Below are 24,563 nucleotides of genomic sequence, written 5' to 3'. Positions count from 1 at the left end.
GCCAGTGATGTCTCAAAGAGTAGAGGAGCATCTACTGGTCTTTCAACTCCTTCAGTCTTCTGATGGAGGACTTTATCGTGACAGCGGAAGTGGTATTTATTGTATGAACAGGCACCGCCGGCCACTGTCTTCATGCAGGAACCACAGTGCCAGATTCCCACAGCTCGTCTCTTCATCTTGGTTCTGCCACAGAAAGAGCAAGTGTACTTGGCGTGCTGGCTGATTTCAATTTTCTTCACCATTTTCCAGAGGGAGGCCCCATAGCGGATCCCGTATTTACCGACGATCCCGACTTTCTTGGTATGTTTGGTCGTGTCGCCGCGAACCAGGTCCGAGCCCAGAGAGCAACAGAACTTTAATGAAGACACAGCATATTCCCATTGCCCTTCCAATCTCCTGTTTAGATTAAGATCTCCTTAGCATTCTGGGTGATGACTGTTATTTTTACTTCCCCTTCTGCCTTAAGTTATGCTTTCATATAAAAGCTTTTTTTTTAAGTCTTAGTGAAAAATATTTGAAGATTTTTGAAGGAAATGTTCACAAATGTTGCCAGGAAAACATATCTTGTTTTCCCATAAAAAGCATACATTGACCATTAGGGCAGGGACTCTTATCTTCTCCTCACTCTCTTTCATACCACCTAGTACTTCCCATAGCTCCTCAAGGTGAAAAAGGAAGTATGGGATGGGAGGAGGGAAGGAGGGAAGGTCAGGAAGGAAGGAGAAAAGGCTGATAGTGATAGTAAGGTAGAGTGTGCCAGGACCGACTCCTTGAATAAGCTACAAGTCAGTTAAAAGTTGTGCATGGTTAGCAACCAAAATGCCCATTAGTGATAGGCTGGATAAAGAAAATGTGGTACATATGCACCATGGAATACTATGCAGCCATACAGAATGAAATCATGTCCTTTACAGGGACATGGATGGAGCTGGAAGCCGTTATCCTCAGCAAAGTAATGCAGGAACAGAAAACCAAACACCACATGTTCTCACTTATAAGTGGGAGCTGAACCATAAGAACACATGGACACAGGGAGGGGAACAACACACACTGGGGCCTCCTGGGGGAGGGCAGATGAGGGGAGAGCATCAGGAAAAATAGCTAATGCATGCCAGGCTAATATCAGGAAATATATCAGGCTAATATCAGGAAAAATAACTAATGCATACCTAGGTGATGAGTTGATAGGTGCAGCAAACCACCATGGCACACGTTTACCTATGTAACAAACCTGCATATCCTACACATGTACCCTGGAACTTAAAAAAAAGTTGTGCATGTTTTTGTCATGGGGGTATGGTTAAATAGGTAGACGAGAAGGAATGTGGCAGATTGTGATAAGGCTCAGAATAAGCAGTTTACTTTCTTCCATTATAAGGGGCACAGGAAAAGAATAAACACAGCCTTCAGTGGATGGACTGCCTGCTGCACAGACTCTAGACTGGCCAGGATGAAATGAAATGGTTCTCCAGGGTCAGAGTGAAGGTGCTGCCCAGCACAGCCAGTCTGTGTGTTCACCCAGTGCTCCAGAGTAGACCATCGCAGCCTCCAGAGGAGACGGAACTCCTGAAGGGAAGGCACTGTGTCTTCCTCAGCTAGTTACCCTACCAATAGCAAGAATAATGTGTTGGGCAATAAACAGTTTCTGGGTGACTTTTCTTTTCGCTGGCACTCATGTAACCAAGATAATTTCTTTTCCTTGGCGCTCACGAGGAAAAAAGGCAGGCCCTAACTCCATTGATGTCTTAATAGAGCTTCTAAGGGTGAGAAATCCACACACAGAGTCTTGACAGCAGGGTCTCCTGTGAGGTACAACAGTCCCACCCATCCAGGAACCCAAGTCCAACCAGGCCTCCTGAAAAACGCACGGGAGGCAGCTCAGAACACCATGCTCGCTGTTTCTCTTGGTAGCTTCCTGGATCCTCCATCACAACTCGGGGTGCTTCTGGGTCCCGTGTGAGGTGGGGGCAAACTTTGTTGTGAACGTCACCTGATCCTTCTGCCCCAGAGCCCAGCACTTCCAATTATAGTGCCTGTGCCCCAGGGAATATTCTTAAGGCTTAGAGGTAGATTACCTAGTTTAATTTTCCATCTGATTCTGATTAGCTGCGGCCACCATGGGCAGGATTACATAGGCCAAATGCACGTGGTTAAGTTGGACAGGCATCCCCAGACACATTTACCTGAGTGAGGAGGGGGTGTTACTCATAGAAGAGTCTAGACTTTCTTCTCTTCAGGTATATTTGATGTTCAGGGGGAAATGAATTAACAGCTGTAAGGCACAGTCTCTAGTCCTAAGAAGGTGAGCTCATATACTACAGGATTAAAAGTTTCAATTAAAAGACAACTCGTGTTTCTTATAAATATATAACTTTATATATTACATATATTTACAATATACACAGCATACAAATATTGTTCATGTAATACTAAGAGCAGTCTTGAAAACTGAGATGTTTTCAAAACAAAAATGGGTACTTATTTAGGTGGGTTCCTGATTTATCTAGAACCCAATTGTAGACAATGTCTCAGGCCCAGATTTCTGTAGAAGTCAAAGGGAAAAAGAAGGGTTGCTGGGTCATGACTCTAATACCCAAATACCCTGGCCTTCAACTGGCATCAGCTAACATGGTCCCATGTGTGCACCCCTAAATGGCCAAACCCTGGGGCTATACACAGAGCCTGGTAAACAACTGTCACTCAAGTGCCTGAGGAATGAATAGAAATGAGTGATTTTAATCACCATTTCTAAGGCAACAGAGTGTTTCTAAGTGGAAACACTCTGGGAGATTCCGTCTAGAAGCAAATTCTTTATGTGTTTCCACTTTACAAGTAAAATCATCTACATGTCCAAGTGCTCAATAAATTAAAAGCCACAAAGTGCCCATCCTTCCTTGCGCTTTGGAATCTGGGAGCCACTGGTTACATCACTTATCTTCCAAAAGTTTCTTCACATTCAACTAGTTCATCTATTGTGCGCAGCAGATCTTCAAAAGAAGGCCTTCCCTCTGGTTTCTGCAATTAAAAGTCAAAGAGAAGCTGTAGGTTCCAGAATCCATTCCAAAAAACCTCTCACTGCTCCAACTCCTAAACACAGCATATTACAGAGAGGCTTCACTGCTTTGGGACTGGGACATACAGGCATCTCCAAAGGGGTCTTATCACTACCCTAATCTACCCTGCATGTACTGCTGCTAGGCTAACCTTTCTAAGATACTGCTTTCATGTCTCTCTTCAAGAGACATGCCTGTGAAATCAAGTCCTGCAAATTTATAGGACCTTCTATAATCTGCCACCCCCCACCCTCTTGTCACCCAATTTTATTCCCCACAAAATCCCTCACATGGGCTGTCTGTTAAATAGGGCCACTATCTCCACTGTCGTGCACAAACAGCATGTTTATAACCACCTCCTTACCTTTGCTCAAGCTGTTCTCTCTCCCTGTAGCACCACTTCCTGCCCAGAATGTCTATGCCCATCCCAATCAACTCTTGGGGAGGCAGTACAGCCAGTGGTTGAGACCCTGGACTTTGGAGTCAGACAGGCCTATACTGCTCTGTAGTTAAGTGACCCCAGGCAAGCAGCAACCTCATGACCCTTAATCTTCTCATCTACAGAGTGGTACAGTCAAAGTATCTCCACTTCAAAGTGTTGTTTTGAGAACTAAATCCAAAACACTAAGTATAGTGCTTGGTACATAATACATGTGAGCTAATGTTACTGTCTTTCAGAAGTCATTTGGTATCTAACCTCTTTTAGGAGGTGACATTTCAATACTTCCAAAGACCTCGGAAAGTTGAGGTTTAGAGAAAGAAACCAACTCTGGTATAAAAATAGTATTTCAACTCTACAAGTGACCCAGTGAAAAAAGAGCTACTTCTCCAGGCGTATTCCCCAAGTCCGTAGCTCAGGCAACTATGGAAGGAGTCCCACTTGAGAGTGAGGAAGTAGCCTGAATGTATTGAGGTAGTTATTAGCATTTTCCACATCTTTACAACTTCTTCCCGTTATTCAGAATTTGAGTTGAGAGGGTTGGCTTCCTACCTAGAGCTTGAAATTACTATAAAGCATGCACCACCTCACTAGGCTATAAAGACTGCATGTTATCTATTTACCAAGCCCAATCCCTAAGAGATTCAAAAAGAAAGCACACAAAAAACCTATACCTCCTGCCAACATCTCAGCATCACTTCATATACATAGTTGGATGCCAACTTCGGCTGGTAGAGTCGGTGGCCTCGAGTAACCATGGTTACCACTTCATAATTGGTATATTTTTCGAAGGGCATTCTGCCTTCTGTGAATACTTCCCACATTAAAACACCTGGAAAAGAATAAGAATTACCAAATGAATGTATCCACTTCCTCCTCAGGGCGGACGGACATGAGGAAATATGGACCATGGATCTTACCAAATGACCAGACATCTGATTTGCTGCTGAAGCGGCTGTAATTAAACACTTCAGGTGGACACCACTTCACAGGAAACTTAGCACCAGAAGAACTTGTATACTGATCATCCAGAACATACCTAGAGTAAGACACACCATGGGTTTACACCTCTGAAGAACAATCTGCATTTTCTACTTGTTCTTTCATTTTTTTCCCCTTGCAATCAAAAACACAGTTGACTGAAGTCCAACAAGCATCCGGTTGAAGCTAAATGTTCACCTCAGTGGCCACACTTGGTGATTTCCAACTTCCTTTCAGCTTAATTTAAGTGCATGAGATGGATGCATCACCACATTACCATCTGCACTTTGATTTTTCTGTTTTTCTTTCTTTTTATAAGGCAATAGAGACAAGGTATCATAAAATATTTTGCAAGCCTTTCTTTGTAAGCAATTCTGTTCTTTAAATAAAATTTAACCCACAGGCCCCTTATGTAAAAAATCTAAAGCAGAGCTGCTCCAGAGGAAGTGGTATAAAGCATCTAGAAACACACATGCTTTCAGCCTTCACAATTCCACAGAGCAAAATTTAAAACTACAGCATATGAAAATAGCAAATGGAAAAAAAAAAAAAAAAAACACAACACAAAATATGCCACATGTGAACAGTGGAGTATGCATTTATACATAACATCCCCACATACATACATGCACTCAAAACAATACTATATAACTTTTTTATGTGAACATACTATGTCCTTCTGGAAGAACATACAAAAACTGGTAACAGTGGCTAACTTTGGGGGAGAATCCTTGATTAGGGTTGGTAGATGAAAAGACTTCAGCCCCTTCCGTAAGGTGGGCAGCACATATTTACAAAAGGAATGTATTTCTGTATTATGTGTGAATATACCATTAATTTCTAAAAGCTTCTATGAGAAAATTTTCAAAGAATTGCACAAACGTCCTTTGCTCTGTAGACAAAGATGGTGACTCAGCACAAAGCCAGCTGCTGGCTGGCAGACAATGCCACTATGGGCTGGATCAAACTGTCAGCCAAGGGAGTGTGACTTTAGGGTATAAAGAGTGTTTTTGAGTGGTTGATACGAAAGTGCAGATTTTCTGAAAGCCTAACATATGAAGATTGAACATATGAAAGTGGCCGACAGCCTGCCAAATATATAGTATCTTTATATAAAAGCAAATAAAGAGCACTGGGTAATTAATATCCTAAGAGTTGGAAGTTCTGGTCCCATTTCTGACAGTAACAGTTTTCTAATCTCCCTGGGCCTGAGTTTCCTTAGGAGTTAAACTTGGCCCTACACGGCCTGGTCCTTGCCTGCATTTATAAGCATTCCTGGCGCTGCCCGTTGGCCAGCTACCCTGGCGCTTTTTCCATTCCTTGAGCAGGCCAGACGTGTCCCAGACTTCAAGCTTTTTCACTTTTTCTTCCTACCTGAAATATTTTATCCTTTTATTTTCACCTACACTGGCTACTTCCTACCTTCTTCTCTCCAGACAAATCTCCCTATCTCAAAGAGGTCGTCCTGAACATCAGATCGAGTAGCCACCCTCAATCTTGCCCTGCATCGTCACTCGGCAACACCCCAAATTATCTCTATTACAGGGATCAGTCAACTTTTCTGTAAAGGGCCAGATAACACATATTTCAGATCTGGCAGGCTATACAGTCCCCAAGACAGCTACTTGACTCTGCATCTGTAGCGGGAAAGCAGTCACAGGTAACACCTAAATGAATGAGCGAGGCTATGTCTCAGTCACACTATTTTTATGGACAGTGACACTGGAGTTTCAGATTTTTTTTACATGTCATAATATTCTTTTCATTTTTGCATCCATTTAAAAATGTGAAACCCAAATGAAGTGTGGGTCAGACTGACAGCCACAGTTTACCAGTATCGACCCTGCACAATCATGTAACTTTATCAAGTCTTCTGATTCACCTTCTTCCTGAATGTAAGCTGCGTGCGGGCAAGGACTTGTAGGTCTTATTCTCTAATATGGTTCAGCCTATCATTATGCCTGGCACACAGCAGGCACCTGATTTTTTATGGGTGGAGGTATGGATGAATGAATGGACAGACAGAGGAAGAAGAGACAAAAAATAAACTAAATACCTTTTAAAGGTATTTTATAATACTATTAAATTATAAAAATTAAGAGAAGAAAAACACTGCAGACATGGACATACTAAGAACCTCACCATCAAATATGTTTTTGTGAAAACAAAAGATTCTAGAAATCAAATCCACACCAGGAAACATAGTATATTTAACAGGCTATACTACCACCTAGTGGAGAGAACTACTAACATCACAATACATACTTATTTTAATCTGAGAACCAGTTAACAAGATTTCCTTTCTGCTTCATCATTGCAAATTATTCCCACACTTATTAATTCCACCAAAAAAATGAAAACATCACCTAAAACCACATATACTTGGACATACCTGGCCATTCCAAAATCAGATACTTTTACAACTCCCGCCTCACTTACTAGACAATTTCTGGCAGCCTGGAAAACAACATTATGATGGTATATTAGTTTAAAAATTCCACCATTTAAGTAGGAAAATATAAGTTCTGTTCATATTAAATTTAGTGTAACGTAGTCAACATTTGCAGAGGTGGAAATGTCCTTTAATAAGTTGTTTTTACCCCTATGGAAGTATTTCCATTGTGTATTTGACAAAATGAATAGAAAGGCAGGTCAGAAAGTCATATTTGCAATAAGGCATTATTGTATAATCTTTACCAATTGTCTTTTTTTTTTTTTTCTTCTTTTTTTGAGACAGGGTCTGCCTCTGTCGCCCAGGCTGGAGTGCAGTGGCGCAATCTTGGCTCACTGCAACCTCCGCCTCCCAGGTTCAAGTGATTCTTCTGCCCCAGCCTCCAGAATAGCTGGGATCACAGGCACCTATCACCACACCCAGCTAATTATTGTATTTTTAGTAGAGACGGGGTTTTACCATTGTGGCCAGGCTAGTCTTGAACTCCTGCCCTCATCCACCTGCCTCGCCTCCCCCAGTGTTAGGATTATAGGTGTGAGCCACCACACCGGCCAACTGTCATTCTTTTTTTTTTTTTTTTTTTTTTTTTGAGATGGAGTCTCGCTGTGTCGCCCAGGCTGGAGTGCAGTGGCGCGATCTCGGCTCACTGCAAGCTCCGCCTCCCGGGTTTACGCCATTCTCCTGCCTCAGCCTCCGAGTAGCTGGGACTACAGGCGCCCGCCACCGCGCCCGGCTAGTTTTTTGTATTTTTAGTAGAGACGGGGTTTCACCGTGTTAGCCAGGATGGTCTCGATCTCCTGACCTCGTGATCCACCCGCCTCGGCCTCCCAAAGTGCTGGGATTACAGGCTTGAGCCACCGCGCCCGGCCCATTCTTAAACAAGGGCTAATAGAAGGGTCAACTCACTTTTCTGCCTCCCAGACCTGTTCTTATTAAACTATCCAATTTTCTTACTGACAATGAGAACATCTCTTGAAGTCCTTAATCCGGTTCTTACTAGGTGAGCTTAATAATACACAATCATCAAAATGAACCATCACAATGATGGGTGACCAATCTCTTACCCAATATTTCTGCTCAGTGATTGGTCATCTCATCCCAGTCAAAGAACAGGCTGGGTGCAGTGGCTCACGCCTGTAATCCCAACATTTTGGGAGGCTGAGGCAGGTGGAAAACTTGAGGTCGGGAGTTTGAGACCAGCCTGGCCAACATGACAAAACCCCGTCTCTACTAAAAATACAAAAAAATTTGCCAAGTGTAGTGGCACACAACTGTAGCCCCAGCTACCTGGGACTGGAGGCAGAATTGCTTGAACCTGGGAGGTGGAGGTTGCAATGAGCAGAGATCATGCCACTGCACTCCAGCCTGGGCGACAGAGCAAGACTCGGTCACCAAAAGAACAGCTATTTGTGAATACAGTTTGTTTTTTCATTTATGTTCCCAGTATATTATAACATGATGTACAGAATTGGTCAAATACAATTGTGGATTATTTAATTTATATTTTCTTGCACATTCTTCAAGGTTACAAGGTTCAAGAAAATAGCTTGATAGAAAGACATGGTATTTCTCAGAAGGAAGATATGATGATTTTTTTTTGAGACCGAGTCTCGTTCTGTCACCAGGCTAGAGTCCAGTGGTGCCATCTCGGCTCACTGCAACATCCGCCTCCCCGGGTTCAAGTGATTCTTCTGCCTCAGCCTCCCAAGTAGCCAGGACTATAGGCGGCCACCACTACGCCAGGCTGTGTTTTGTATTTTTAGTAGAGACAGGGTTTCATCATGTTCGCCAGGATGGCCTTGATCTCTTCACCTCGTGATCTGCCCGCCTCGGCCTCCCAAAGTGCTGGGATTATAGGCGTGAGCCACCACACCAGGCCAATAATATTTTAATACCATAACGCGTAGACCAAGATGTGTTTTTCTTCCTGACTGTTCATAATTCTATTTTCTCTATGTGGCAATTGCACTTATATGAGGTTCCCTCTTGCTGACTGCATTTTAAGAGTCTCATAGGCCAGGCGCGGTGGTTCACGCCTGTAATCCCAGCACTTTGGGGGGCCGAGGCAGGTGGATCACGAGGTCAGGAGATCGAGACCATCCTGGCTAACACGGTGAAACCCCATCTCTGCTAAAAATACAAAAAAAATTAGCTGGGCATGGCGGCGGGTGCCTGTAGTCCCAGCTACTTAGGGAGGCTGAGGCAGGAGAATGGCGTGAACCCGGGAGGCAGAGCTTGCAGTGAGCCGAGATCGCGCCACTGCACTCCAGCCTGGGCGAGTGAGACTCCGTCTCAAAAAAAAAAAAAAAAAAAAAGTCTGTTATAAAATGAGAGTTAATGCCCATTCCCTGGACTGCCTGCATCTTCCTGCGAAAACACTTCACAACTCCACAATGCCTGCGCTGGATGGTCAACAGGATTCTTTACCAAGGAGACAAGAGCATCTGAAGTTTCCCATAAGGGGTGACACAAACCTACCATAGTAATACCAATATCACAGGCACAGAAATATGAGAATCGTTTTTGCCAAAATACCATCTGTCTGGAAGGTGTAATCTGCCACACCCATGTAGATATTCAGTTTTTATCAGTTTTGTAAGGACAAAACAGACAAAGGTTCTTAGTTCACGAGTTTCAATTGACAGAGATGTTCTTCGTCATCCCTGACATAATGATAACAATAACTGATGTTATCTATAGCATGTCTATTTTACAAAGCCCTTTGCCCCAGTCAAATAGTGTGATCTTTAAAACAGTCTTGGAAGCCAAACAACATTATAACCCACAATTTACAGACACCGAAACTGAATCTAAGATAAGGTAAGTATCCCAAAACACACCTAGGAAATCAAGTGTTCCATCTCCAAATCTTCAACTCTCTAATATGCTTTAATTCTAGAGAGCATAGCATAGTAGTTAAGTAGGGACCCTAGAGCCAAGCTGCCCGGGTTCAAATCCTGGCTCTACAATTCAATTGCCCATTGGTAAGTTATTTTATCCTATTTGCACCTCAGTTTCCTCATCTGTAAAAAGGGAATAATAAGAAAATCTACTTCCTAGAATTATGATTAAAGGAGTTTATTTGTAAAATACTTATCAGAACAATGTCTGTCTAAGGTGACTGCTAACTTTAAAAAATGTTTTGCTAAGGCTGGGTGCAGAGGCTCACACCTGTAATCCTAGCACTTGGGAGGCTGAGGCAGGCAGATCGCTTGAGCAGATCGCTTGAGTTTGAGACCAGTCTGAGCAACACAGAGAAACTCCATCTCTACAAAAATTAGCCAGGCATTGTGGCACATGCCTATAGTCTCAGCTACTTGGGGGTTGAGGCAGGAGGATCTCTTGAACCCGGGAGTTTGAGGCTGCAGTGAGCCAAGATTACGCCACTGCACTTCAGCCTGGAAGACAAAGTGAGACCCTGTCTCAAAGAAAAAAAAAAAAAACCTGTCTTAAAGTATTTCTGCTTTCTAAAAGAAATGTATCCATGCTTTATCACTAGAAAGCTAAAACTAAAATACGGGAGGAAGTCCCAAATTGAAATTATACTCTTGTTGGTGAAAGAATTATTTTCTTTCAGGGGACAGACAGTGCTACAGATATGCTGAAAACAAGCATTTTCAGCTGATTATTTTCAGGGGACAGACACTGCTGCTAATATGCTGAAAGCATTTGTAAAGAACAGGTAGAGAAGAAAAACAGAGGGAAAAGAAGAATGGAGGAGAGAGTGAGAACAGGTGAGAAGGGAAAAATTGTCTCCATCACAATAATTTAGAACTGGTAACAGATTTCTTTTACTGGTATTTTGAGAAGTTAACATGAACCTCCATGTTTTCCCAGTGATTTGAGAGATTTTTTAAAAAATCCAAAGGATTTCTCTTATAGTTTCTGTTTATAGTGTATGAGGTGGAAAAGAACTTGGGATCTAGTTAGAAAGTCAAGGCCAACCGCAACTTCCCTATTTATCACAGTAGGCAAGCCATTTCACTTCCCTGAAGCTAATTTTCTCATCTGTACAAGAGTGATGGTAAGAGAATCCACTGTGAGTAGCTATCTCATGGGATTCTTATGGAGATCAAAAAATTAAAACATGGAAACTTGCTTGGAGATATTAACTAGGTAAATCATTAGATTGAATAAAGATCTTTCCTTTAAAATTACAGGGCAAGTTAAATTTACCAACTTTAAAAATAACGGTGAAAGACTGTTAAGAACAAACATTGGCTATTAATACATCATTGCACATTTGCTGAGCCATTGTTACAAAGGAATTCAACCAATGAGTGGGAATGTGGGCGGCTAGGGTTACCAGATCTCTGTGGATGAAGCTGTTTCTCTCCAGATACTCCATCCCTTCACACACATCCTGACACATGCTCAGCAGCACGTCTCTACTGAAATGACCTTGTCTCTGTCGGAGGAAATTCAGAAGGCAGCCCCTTTCCATGAACTCGGTAACAATGTATATTGGTTTCTGCTGGGTGCATACACCATAAAGCTGCACTAACTTCGGGTGTGTCAGTTTCCTGGAAAGGAAGACATACATATATATAGTTACTACAGGAAAAGAAACTACCAAGTTTTTGGTGAGGGGCCACTTTTTAATACAAAAAGATGAGCCAGAAAGATGATCGCCACTTACATCATCACTTTAGCTTCTTCTATAAAGTCCTCCTCGCACATGGCACCTTCCCGAATAGCTTTGATTGCAACTTTGTACTGGGCTCGCCATTTGCCAAGCCTCACCACTCCAAACAGTCCACTTCCCAATTCCCTCATAAAGGTCAGTTCTGAAGGGTTAATCTCCCACTTCTCTGCATGACAGAAGGGGAAAATGTTCATATTTAAAAAGGAAAACGTAGCATGAATCAGAGAGGGGAAAAAGAACCTATAACCAAGATCAGATCAACCTCAGAATTACAGGATAACACTGTAATAATTCCTGGTAAAACACAAAAGAGACTTGAAACCTGCATCTGAACTGCCAAAGGTGGGGAGGATGAATCCCTTCTAACCAATGTGAAATGAAGAAGGCAAGACAATTCTGCACAATCATTAATAATAATAATAATAATAATAATAATAATAATAATAATAATATAGCCTGAAAGTTAAAGGTACTTTTGTCAAACAAACACTTCCTTCTTTACCACTCTTCCTTCTCAGGTTTTTTTTTTTTTTCTTTTTCAATTCCATCAAGTTGGAAATAATGTAATCTGCTGTTTTAAAGGCTTTTGTCAGAAGCGACAAAGACAACTAAGTTGGAAGCTTTCTTTCTTACCTCCATCCTTACTTACGTTCTTGTAACCAATAAAGCTGGTGAGAACCAGGAAGAGCTTTGATTTATTTTAGATGTTAACATGATAATGCTTATTTTTTTACTGACAGAAAGTTTTCTATGGAATTATGAATAATGATGAAAACATAATACCTAGGCTGCTATGGTCTTAAGTATAATTATCTAAAAACTCATACTATAAACTTACGAAAACAGTTCCAGTATGTGAAATAGTATACATCCAAATTTATCTTATGACAATGGATTCTTTTCAAGGAAAATCAGCTCATGCAACCACAAAATAAGAGTTACCATAGCTGAATCCTGCAGTGGTGGGTGCATTCTTCCCTTTCACACTAACTGGGTACCGAAGCCGGGTGACAAGTCCTAATAATCAAAGAAAGTGTTGCAGTCAAACTCATTCATAATCATTCTGCTTGGTCACATGCTACAGGAAACTCACTTATAAAATTCATCATTTATTCATTTATTGCTCATCCTCTGTGTGTACATACAGCACTGTGCTATATGCTTTTATTCATTCAACAAACATTTTCTTTTAAATACTACAGTGTTTAACAGGCACCATGCTAGCTTTCTCTTTTTCCAAATATTTTAAAGGATGTTAAAAGGTTTCTAACAGTTATTTCACGTTCTTTTCCAATATGAGAGCTGAACTATGAAAGGGAATTATATTAGCCTGCTAAAAATGAAAGTTATTCACCTGACATGACTCAGTATTAGCAATCTTAGCATAAAAATCGGGCTCTATTGGGGAGTTATACATGATATAAATGATGAATTGATGGGTGCTGACGAGTTGATGGGTGCAGCACACCAACGTGGCACAAATATACATATGTAACAAACCTGCACGTTATGCACATGTACCCTAGAACTTAAATAAAAAAAAAAAAAAAAAACTAAACATACACTTAAAAAAAAAAAAAATCGGGCTCTAAGATAGCAACAATTCAGAATACCAACTACTGGAAATCAGTGTGGATCTTTTAACCCAAGTTGCATACAGCACTAAATAAGAAACAGGAGGTGTCTCTTCCATAAACACCCATAGCACTCTGTATTTCCTCTACTACAAGATATCTCAAAGCAATTTAAAATCATCATGTACTTCTCTGTCTCCCCGCAAGTGGTAGGGTCTCGGAAAATCAGGATCGGTGACTATACCTAGTCTACCACAGTCTCCCCAAAGTCTGGCTCTGTTTTTGGCATGCAGTAGGCACTTGATACATGTTTGTTGAATGAATTGAGATGACAGTGAAGAATAAAACTTATACAGGAATACAGAAGAAAAAATTAGGGAGCAAAAACACCAAAAAAGAAAACAACAGAATGAGATATAAATTGATATGAAATCAGTTCCTCAAATGTTAAACACAAAGTTACCATATGATGCAGCATACCCATAACTAGGTAAATACCCAAAAGAAATGAAAACTTATTTCCACGCAAAAACTGGTGTACAGCTGTTTACAGAAGCATTATTCATAAGAGAACTAATGTGGAAACAACCCAAATGTCCATCAACTGATGAATAATAAACAAAATCCATACAACGAATTATTATTTGTATACCTAGCCACAAACCACAAACCAGTTTCTAACAATGTGTTCAGGAAGTCCATCACAGCAATAAACATTAATGGCAATTTACATTGTCTAGAATTCCTAGTGATATTTATCGTCAGCAAATTTTTTCCTTAACCTCATTTTAGCTATAGTTTGTACATATCTAGGCTGTGTCTTGGCTTCCATAAGTAGATGAAGCATGACTTTCTAACACAACAGGTGGATGGTAAGATAATCCCCCTATATTTGGAGATAGAGGGGTTGATCCCGTCTCAACATTTAGCATTATTATACTAAATTTGAAACTGTTATTTTACTTAAGAGTTAAATGTAGGCTTGTATGCTGGCCTGAGAACCTAAGCATTCCACAAATATTGTGTTAGGCTCTGGGTTTTGACTCAATAATAAGTAGAAGTTATTGTGCAATTGCTATGTGTCAAGCCCTGTTCGTTTTGTTTATATTATCTGATTATTTCAGTAAACTTGTGATGTATGTTTTTAAAAAAGGGAATGGAATGCATCTACATACTACAACATGACAACGTCAAAAACAGTTATGTTAAGTCAGTGAAGCTAGTCACGAAAGACCACATATTCTGTAATTCCATTTATATGAAATGTCCAGAATAGGCAAATCTATAAGGGAGACGGAAAGTAGCTTAATGGTTGCCTGGGGCTGGGCTGGTGAAGGGGGGTGGGGTGGCAATTATTTGATACAAAACTTCTTCTTGGGATGATGACAATGTTCTTTAAAAAAAAATTTAGATTATGCTGATAGTTGGCACAACTCTGTAAATATGCTAAAAACCACTGAATTGTATACTTTAAATGGGTGAGCTTTATAGTATATAAATTTTATCTAAATAACCATTATTATTACCTGGAAAAAAGTGAACAGTCACAAAATAACAGGCTTTGCAAAGGGTGCCTTCAATAAAATTTCAAAATTTTCATAAGTTGGGTGAAGCACTTGGCTATCCCTGCCCAGTTACATTTTTAAAGTCAAAGGCTGGAAATCTTTCTATATAATCCTGTGGAACTTTAATTTTCATAACTGTGGTTTCTGTTATTTTTTGGTATTCAGTTTGTTCCCACTCTGGTGGTAGTGTACCAGAGATTCAAGAAGATGGTTAACTTGTAGGATATGATTACTCTAGTCTCTGGAAACCTACAGCATAGGACTGAATCCTGGTATATCTGGCATCTTCTGTGACTATTCTGAAATAGACATATCTTGGACTTTAGTATCAAGGACATATATACCACATAAATGTGAACTTAATTTTTAACTTTTAAGTTCAGGGTTATAAGTGCAAGTTTGTTACATGGGTAAACTTGTGTCATGGGGGTTTGCCGTACAGATTATTTCATTACCCAGGTATTAAGCCTAGTACCCATAAGTTGTTTTTCCTGATCCTCTCCGTCCTCCCAACCTCTACCCTATAAAAGACTCCAGTGTGTGTTGTTCCCCTCTATGTAACCATGTATTCTTATTGTTTAGCTTCCACTTATAAGAGAGACCATGTGGTATTTGGTTTTCTGTTCCTGTGTTAGTTTGCTAAGGATAATGGCCTCCAGCTCCATGCATGTCCCTGCAAAGGATATGATCCCATTCTTCTTTTATGGCTTCACAGATTCCATGGTGTATATGTACCAGATTTTCTTCATCCTGTCTATCACTGATGGACATTTAGGTTGATTCCATGTCTTTGCTATTATGAACAGTGCTGCAATGAACACCCACATGCATTTGTCTTTATAACAGAATGATTTATATTCCTTTGGGTACATACCCAGTAATGGGACTGCTGGGTTGAATGGTGTTTCTGTCTTACTGTCTTCCACAATGGTGGAACTAATTTACACTACCACCAACAGTGTATAAATGTAATGTGAACATTTGCTATATACCACTGGAATAACTCATGTCCTAAGGTCAAGACAGAGCTTTTAATAAAGCTTGATATTATTTCTAATTATTCTTTGTATATATCATTCCTTTAATATGCAGTAATTTTAAATGAACCACATTCTACAATGAACTAATCACAGTATCTGATCATTTTAATCACTACCTTATATTTGAAGTAGGTTTTCACAGCTCACTTACCTGCTGCATTGTGCTTATGATATTCGATAATCTCAGGAATGGAGCCAAAAGCATGTTTTTCAGCTAGGTAATACTTCTTTGGAGATGTTGTTGTTTCCTTTATATGATAATGCCTGAAACCCGATGAACCTTCTCTAGAACAAAAATCAAAATGTGTCAGAACCAAGTTGAAATAATAAAACTTCATTCTTAAGGTGTTTTCTACAAGGGCAACCACAGCGTCTATTCATATGATTCCCTCTATTCCTGGCACGAATTTTACTTTCCCCATGTTCTTCTTAGCTTCGTCTTTCATATTAGCATGTCAAAGTTTTTAAAGTACTCACTGAAAACATACATGGCCCTTTGCATGAGATTTTGAAAGAGAACATTTATGAATTCCACTTAACAACAGTTGGAAGTCTTAAAATAGCTATTAGCAGGTACTGCTTTTTGTTCCTGCTGTTGCATAAACTTACAAATGTCTAGAATACTTAAATTGCCAATAGCGAATAAATTACACTTTTAAACATTCAACTTTAGGTACCTTTCTAGAGCAGAGATCTTCTCTAGTCCTCTCTTGCTAAAAATGCTTTCAAGATGACTCCTTTTGCTCTTAGGGTAAAGCTCAGACTCATTGACATTGACATGAACTTGCCTCTGCTTCAACTCTCAGGCTTCTCTCTCCTCCCTTCACTCTGCTCCCATTCTACCACACAGCTACAACATACTTTTCAGTGACTTGAACTCACCACATCCTCTCTCCCCTCTAGGTCTAGGCAATTTCCTGGTCAGAAACACTCCGTCCCCTCCCTCTGAGTTTTTCCTACTTACCTCTCAGGTCTCAGCTTGGATGTCATTTGAGAGAGCATTCATGACTAACTCAAGATGTGCCTGGGCTGCTTACCATCCCCCACCCCCAAACCCACCACACACACACATTACCCTCCCACATGGCACTTACTACCATCACTGTCTGTTACTGGACTGTAGCATCTACTAACCTACTAGTGGGCAGGGTCTCTGCATCCTTTGCTCATGATTTTATCCTTAGTGACCAGCACCATTCACTATAAATGTTTGTTGAATGTTACTAAAGTTATTATAGCCATACTCAACAAATATATATGAAAAACTATAGTGAAAATTACTGAAAATATAAATACAAAAAACAGTATATACACTTCAGAAATCAAGTTCAGGTTTTCTTTTTAATGGTGAAATGCTGCATTTTTTAATGAAAATTAGGAATCCATATAAAGTACATAGGAAGTTCATGCAAAAACTCTAAATTATATATAAAAAAAAGGTAGGATTACTCACCCTCCAAACTTGGTATAAAGGGAGACTGTGTATAAGCCTGGTTGACTGGAATCCCTTACCATAAAACCACCTTCTTTATCCTAAAATCCAAGTTCAGAAAAAAATTGTTTTATTCCAATTACTAATAGCATCGCCATGGAGAATACTGAAGAATCTAATATTATAATTTTATGATTATTATTCTTTCCTAGAAAATCTGCTTTGAAGAAGCACAACTTACCAATAGGGCCCCTTGGTTTCTCCCACCCACATGACTTTGCACTTCAAATTACTGCGCTAGGAGAGTAGTTAAAGAAATCACACTTAATTCCCCACAATCACAAATCCTCACGAATGGTGAGACATTTCAATCAAATAATCTCTCAGTGCCCTTCCAGAACTGAGAGACAAGATTTTGCAATTCCTGTAAGGCCTGGACATGTAGGAAAACTGTCATGAAAAAATATATTTCTTCATGATTGAGTTTCATTTCATACACTTTTCATATTTGTTATAAGCTTTGATTCTTGACTCAGTATGATTTTCAATCCACACTGAATTTTCCTATAAATGTCTCAGTGCTTTTTATAAGAATGAATTTAAAAATTCTTAATGCTCTAGAAGTTGAAGTTAAATATCAGTCTTTTTTTTTTTTTTTTTTTTTTTGAGACAGAGTCTTACACTGTTGCCCAGGCTGGCTGGAGTGCAGTGGCACGATCTCAGCTCACCACAACCTCCACCTCCTGGGTTCAAGGAATTCTCTTGCCTCAGCCTCCCGAGTAGCTGGGGCTACAGGCGTGCAACACCATGTCTAGCTAATTTTTGTATTTTTAGTAGAGACGGGGTTTCACCACGTTGGCTAGCTTGGTTTTGAACTTCTGACCTCCAGTGATCCACCCTCCTTGATCTCCGAAAGTGCTGGGATTACAGGCGTAAGCCAACATACCCAGCCAAATATCAGCCTTTATGAAAGGCGAGATGGAGGCACAAGTAACTTAAGCAGAGAAAATCAACAGTTGGAAACAATGCTAAAAGACTAAAGGTCAAATCTTTCTCAGGTTCCAAGCTGAAAAGCAAGAAATAGACCCTACGAACCTCAAATGCCTCTCTGTCCAGTAACACTACCATCAATCTCTAGTATTTAAATTGCTTTAAGATGAAAAGTGTGTCCTTTATTAGTTGAAAAATAAAACAAATTGTACTCTTCTTCATAGGAAAAACAATGGAATTAAATAAGGCCCCACAAAAATCCCTGATAACAATTAGGGATAATAATTGTAATAATCAGTCAGTAAACAGTATAACAGAGGCTGGGCACGGTGGCTCATGCCTGCAATCCCAGCACCTTGGGAGGCTGAGGCAGGCAGATCAGTTGAGGTCGGGAGTTCAAGACCAGCCTGGCCAACATGGCAAAACCCCATCTCTACTAAAAACACCCCATCTTTACTAAAAATTAGCCAGGCATGGTGGTGCATGCTTGTAATCTCAGCTACTTGGGAGGCTGAGGCAGGAGAATCGCTTGAACCCAGGAGACAGAGGCTGCAGTAAGCCAAGATCACACCACTGCACTCTAGTCTGGGAGACAGAGAGAGAGAAACTGTCTTAAATAATATAAATAAATAAATAAACAAACAAATAAATAAACACACTTATTTATTGAAAATTTATTCTGTTCTAATGTTCTAGCATATCAATTTATTTAATCATCAAAACAGTCCTATTACATAGGTACTATTGTTATCCCCACATTACTTTGTAGGTAAGGAAATGACAAACAGAAAGACTGGCTGGGTAATTTGCACCAGGTCACACAGCTAGTAAGCAGCAGAGGCAGGATCTGGTCCCCAGGCTGCCATTTAGCTACTCACTCCGCTACATCTGCCTCTCACTGTAGGGTCTCCAGAGAGGCATGGAAGAATCCTGTGGGCATGGTTACGTGTAGTTAGAATTAACCAAAGTCGGGAGGCCGAGACGGGCGGATCACGAGGTCAGGAGATCGAGACCATCCTGGCTAACATGGTGAAACCCCGTCTCTACTAAAAAAAAAATACAAAAAACTAGCCGGGCGACGTGGCGGGTGCCTGTAGTCCCAGCTACTTGGGAGGCTGAGGCAGGAGAATGGCGTAAACCCGGGAGGCGGAGCTTGCAGTGAGCTGAGATCCGGCCACTGCACTCCAGCCTGGGTGGCAGCGAGACTCCGTCTCAAAAAAAAAAAAAAAAAAAAAAAAGAATTAACCAAAGTCACCTACTATTGTTTTTTTAACATCAACTACAAAAACAAGCACTCAACAAAATCTTGATGCATGACACTAAGCAGGAGGTAAAATGAGAAAACATGAGTTTAAAAGACTGGGAACAATAGCTAAATAGAAAACTAGATCAGAAATGCAGAGAATTGTAGAGATCATCTTCTAGTCCAACTCCTTCTCTTACAGATGCGAAAAGTAGACTAGAAAAGTCACAGGTAGACCCAGGTCCCATTACTCAGCACAGGGTAGTTCCCTCTATACATTTTACCCTTTCATTTTATTTCTTTTTAAAGGTATAGCAATTTCAGCACATTTATTTCTAAATAGAATTAAACATCTATTAATGCTTTATTTATAAAAGATATTATGTAATATCAATGTAAATTATTCTAAAATAACTAACTTCAAGCCAAAAAAAAAACCAAATACTTAAGTACTAAAAGTCAAGGCAGCAAATGATCAATCAGGAAGAAAGCATTAGAGTAAGCTTGCCCCTCATGCTAAGGAAAGTGAAAGTGTAACAACTGCAGCAAAATGAGGATGGGCCACTACAGGAGACTCTCCCTGCAGAACTCAGACACTGCAAAGACCTTTAACCAACTACTGGCTGGTCCTAGAACAGTAGTGTTTGCTACCAATTGATAACAAACAGTTGCAGATTTCTTTTTTCCTTCTCTACTCCCACCGCTTCACTTGATTAGGCTTTAATCCATTTATGCCTAGTGTTCCATTATTGGAACACTAAGCTTGTGGGCGTTATTTACATCCTACAGCTCAAAGTCATCAAAGGTCTGATTTTTCACACACAAAAAATTTGCAACCTCTAGCATAAATGAGTTAAAATAAAAAGCAACAACTACCTAGGGAACCCCTGGCTGCTTGGATGGTCTAACTGCGGGACACAGTGGGTGATGACATTTCCCTAGCCAGGAATGAAGCAGAAAAAAATGAGTGACATTACTACCCACCCAGCCCTGCAGCAATGCCTTCATAATGCAAGGCATACATACACAAGGGAATTGTAGCCTTATGGCCTGGATCATTCTGGCTGTGACAGAGGTTTGGCCTAATGAAGGAAATTTACCAGGAGGGACAACCTCGTGGTGGTTAGTGGAAAGCCCCAGGGGCTTCTCTAAAAATTAAGAATGAGGTAAGCCATCTATGCTCAGGTTTTCGTGGGACTTGATAAAGCAATTTTTACTTCCAGGATGAAAAATAAATTGCTACAGGATATGCTGTGCTAACAAAAGGAAAATGAAAACTATCTGAAAGGTGGCAATGACAATTCTTCATGAAAGCTGTAAGTTTTCCTCCTGTGTGCCTGTATGCCTATATGTCTATATGTGTTATGTGTTTGTGACATTTCTATGTGACCTAAGAAAACATCTGGTAAATGAAATTAGTTTTTAAATTGTTGGTAAAATAAAATAGAAACATCTTCAGAATTTAATTCAGACATTTTGCCTAGATCTACTAGTCAGACAGGTTTAGGTTGTCTCTGCCTCAGTTCATAAAACTGCTGCTTCTGTGACGTTTTTGACACTTGTTTGACTTGTATGTGAGCTTAATTAAAATTAATCACTTCCTAGATATTTTACTGGAAATTAGAACTACTAAGAGTTACAACTGGCCAGGCGTGGTGGCTCAAGCCTGTAATCCCAGCCCTTTGGGAGGCCGAGACGGGCAGATCACGAGGTCAGGAGATCGAGACCATCCTGGCTAACACGGTGAAACCTCGTCTCTACTAAAAAAATACAAAAAACTAGCCGGGTGAGGTGGCGGGCGCCTGTAGTCCCAGCTACTCGGGAGGCTGAGGCAGGAGAATGGCGTGAACCTGGGAGGTGGAGCTTGCAGTGAGCTGAGATCCGGCCACTGCACTCCAGCCCGGGCAACAGAGCGAGACTCCATCTCAAAAAAAAAAAAAAAAAAAAAAATAAAGAGTTACAATAGTAGTTAGTGTATATAATTAAAACTACTAGATGTAAGAGAAACAATTCTATATACACAGTGTATAAAGAAAGTAAGATGAATTTTTGGTGAAGAAGGCTACATAAAAGATAGGATATAGCTTTTGCTTAAGAAAAAGTCATTTTTTCTAGTTCACAGGTTATTTAAAGGTTATTTCAAAATGAAGGAAAAAATGATATAGATAAAACTAAATGGGTAGAAAGAGAATGAAGAAAAAGAAAGGAAAGTCACGGAACTTGTCCCAGCAGGGAGAAAATCTTTAGATGGTTATAAAAAAATCAAATGAATAAAATGGAAATTTATGGGGTTAAAACAAAGGTCTTAATACAATACTACTGAAGGTTGTGTGGACCAAAAGGAGCCCCTGCTGGTTCCGCAACATTAAAGAGCCCAAAATTACTTTGCTATATCCCCAGTCTGCAGAAACGTAAAAAGCTAAAAGACAGAGATTATAATGATAAGGCTGACCAAAAATTGTTTCAGGGCAAAACTGAAGCAGGTTAATCAAGATAAAAACTGACAAAAGGGTCAGGGTCCCTTGGTTCAACTCCCTGCTGGGAACCTAAAGCCTCTGCACAACAGAGGGTAAAATGTTCTGGAGGTAGAGAAAAGAAGTTCCTAGGATTAAAACATAAAAACATAAGGGTTTATAAGACTATGAAAGTTGGAATGTTTGAACAGGTTTTATGTAAAGTAGCTGTGTCCCCTTTATCTAAATGTTTTCTGGTAATGAACATTGTATTTGACTGGGGAATGTTTCTTCTACTATAAAATAGAGGGCATGTAAACCTGCCCTTCAAGCAATATTAATTGGACATGATAAATGGGAGCCAGTATGACTGTCCAAGCTCATAGTATAGAAAAAGTTGGAATGCTGGTAGGGACAAATTTTCTACTTGATAGTCTTTTGTTGAGTGTTACTAGGTCTTATGGCAAAAGCCAGTTAGCACCTCCCAGTGACAACTACTGGCACTCTGGACTAGAGAACTTCTACTAGAGGGGCATTTACTGCCTTGCTATGGATGCTAACTATAGCTACATCTACGACTGAAGAACATAAAATGCTCTTGACACCTGAAATATCCGTGCTGTCTCAGGTGATGTCAGAGGAACACTCTAATGGAGATAGCAGTATCTAAAAGAGTTCCATCATAAAATGGAAATGGTTGATACAGGATCACACTATCTGGTGGGTACAAGGAGGAGACACTCATGAGCAGGGAGCCTCACTAACCCAAAGACTGACTCTGGAACTGTGTGAGTAGCTGCTGGATTCTACAGTGCCCAATAAACAGCTCTCAACTGACCAAGCAAGAGTTGCTTGGTTTGTGGATGGCGGTTCCAAGGTGAATGGACAACAACCTGTGTGGAAGGCTGCTACTCTGAACAAGAGTCAAGAAACTGTGTTTTTGTGTGTTCTGAACTATTTAAAGCTTACAGCAATTGAGTAAAGTATACTTTTGAGAGCCAAACTGAAGCATTAACCTCTACCTGATTTCTCCAAAATTTGGAAGCTATTTTTGAGTGTTCTTATTTTGTGGCAATATAGTTACTTGCATAAGTTCAATAAGCTATGTTTTCTTTTGTAACAGGACACACTGGGGAAACCACTGCTATAATAACCACACTGGTTATTTTACCAAGGCTTTGGGCATATGAAATTGTAAGGGCCAGTTTCAAGGGGTATCAAGTAGGAAAACAGCCTGTCACATGGCAAGAGTGATGTAACCTTGAAGTGAAACCACAGTGATGACCAGTGCTTGATCCCCACTTACCAAGGTGTTCTGCAGCAAGGTGTTTAAACAATGCTTTCATAAAGATGCTTATCTAATCTCACCAGTGGTCACATGTGCTGGTAAGAAAGGCTGAAGACATGCCCAGCTGCACGTTTTACCCTAAAAGTTTGCTATATAAAGAATATTTTCTGGAGGGCAGGTGTGGGGATAACTGCCCTGAGGCCACAGGGCCACCCATGATTACTTCTGTTTGTAAGTCCCTATTAAATATTTCTTTCTATAAACTGAATTTGTCAGCCTCTTTCTTCAGTCTCTGAGCTCCCTTAGCCTCTGGGAATAGTTTTGCATAGACTTGCTCACTGCTGAACAAATTTAGAAAGAGAGATACGTGGAACTACTTATTATGGACTCACTAAAATTAATTTGCCCTTAAGCCAAACCCACAGGTACAAACACTTACTTCACTGCGGAGGAGTTGCTCTGCCTTGCTTCTATTCATATTTCTGCAATACCATCTGAACAGAAAAAACAATACATTTCAGGCCTCAGGTTTTTAGGACATATTTTATTATTTTCAGAATTAATAAGGTAATTCTGCTCATTAATAATAAATATAACAAATAAGAACAAGATATCACCATAATTTCAATAACAGACAACTAGTAATTTTGATGTATATACTTCCAGACTTTTTCTACTCGTATTTCTATGAAAACATGTATGTATGCCCATATTCTTATGTTTTATTAAAGTGAGATTAAACTACATAGGCTATACTATAATCTGAATTTTTCATATAACATTATAGGATATTTTTGCAAATCAATATAAGTCTACATATGATAGTATGCATGTGCCATAATTTATTTAAGCTATTCTTCACTGTTCAACATAAAAATCATTTTCAATTTTTCACTACTAGAATCACGGCAAGAATGAATTTTACTCTACTGACTCAAACATGCAGGAAGTGTCACTTTGTATTACTGTCTTTAATTCAAACTAAATCTTATTCCAAGCCCTCCTCCTATCAATATGGCAGCAGATTTCATCTTAAGTCATAATGGTGGCTCCCTCAATGAATTTCACAAAGGTCCTAAGTGAAAAAAGAAACAACAAAACATAAGCACAGGCCTCCTGGGTCTTCAGACTTGCTGGTTTCCAGCAGAGCCCCAAGTCCTGTGGTTGCCCAAGACTCTATTATAGAAATGTCTGCCATGACCAATCAGCTGGTCTTCCCTCCCATGAGATCATTCCACTACCCTGTGCCACATCCCAAGGCCCTGCCAATCTGTACCTCTTCTTCTTTTTTGAGATAGAGTCTTGCTCTGATACCCAGACAAAAGTGCAGTAGCGCAATCTCAACTCACTGCAACCTCCACCTCCCGGGTTCACATGATTTTCCTGCCTCAGCCTCCTGAGTAGCTGG

General features: G+C 40.1%; 1 protein-coding gene and 1 pseudogene across 4 annotated transcripts in view; both read right to left on the bottom strand.

Annotated features, from left to right (window-relative positions):
- Positions 1 to 31: 31 nt before the first annotated feature.
- Positions 32 to 1,928, bottom strand: LOC104668160 (annotated as a pseudogene).
- Positions 1,929 to 2,348: 420 nt separating this feature from the next.
- Positions 2,349 to 24,563, bottom strand: part of TEC (tec protein tyrosine kinase) — a 140,173-nt gene continuing 117,958 nt past the window's right edge. For all 4 annotated transcript variants that reach the window (XM_030923641.1, XM_030923650.1, XM_030923636.1 and 1 more), the window contains 10 exons: positions 23,595 to 23,649; positions 17,203 to 17,282; positions 15,901 to 16,034; positions 12,513 to 12,587; positions 11,565 to 11,736; positions 11,232 to 11,448; positions 6,866 to 6,930; positions 4,413 to 4,531; positions 4,167 to 4,324; positions 2,349 to 3,015 (listed from right to left, as the gene is read on the bottom strand). In XM_030923641.1, the coding sequence (XP_030779501.1) occupies positions 2,932 to 3,015; positions 4,167 to 4,324; positions 4,413 to 4,531; positions 6,866 to 6,930; positions 11,232 to 11,448; positions 11,565 to 11,736; positions 12,513 to 12,587; positions 15,901 to 16,034; positions 17,203 to 17,282; positions 23,595 to 23,649 (1,159 nt within the window). In that variant the 3' untranslated portion in view covers positions 2,349 to 2,931. The remainder of the gene's footprint in view (positions 3,016 to 4,166; positions 4,325 to 4,412; positions 4,532 to 6,865; positions 6,931 to 11,231; positions 11,449 to 11,564; positions 11,737 to 12,512; positions 12,588 to 15,900; positions 16,035 to 17,202; positions 17,283 to 23,594; positions 23,650 to 24,563) is intronic.

The sequence above is a fragment of the Rhinopithecus roxellana genome, chromosome 2, assembly GCF_007565055.1.
Source record: "Rhinopithecus roxellana isolate Shanxi Qingling chromosome 2, ASM756505v1, whole genome shotgun sequence".
Lineage (NCBI taxonomy): Eukaryota > Metazoa > Chordata > Mammalia > Primates > Cercopithecidae > Rhinopithecus > Rhinopithecus roxellana.
The sequence above is the reverse complement of the archived record's forward strand: the minus strand, read 5'-3'. Positions and strand labels throughout refer to the sequence as shown.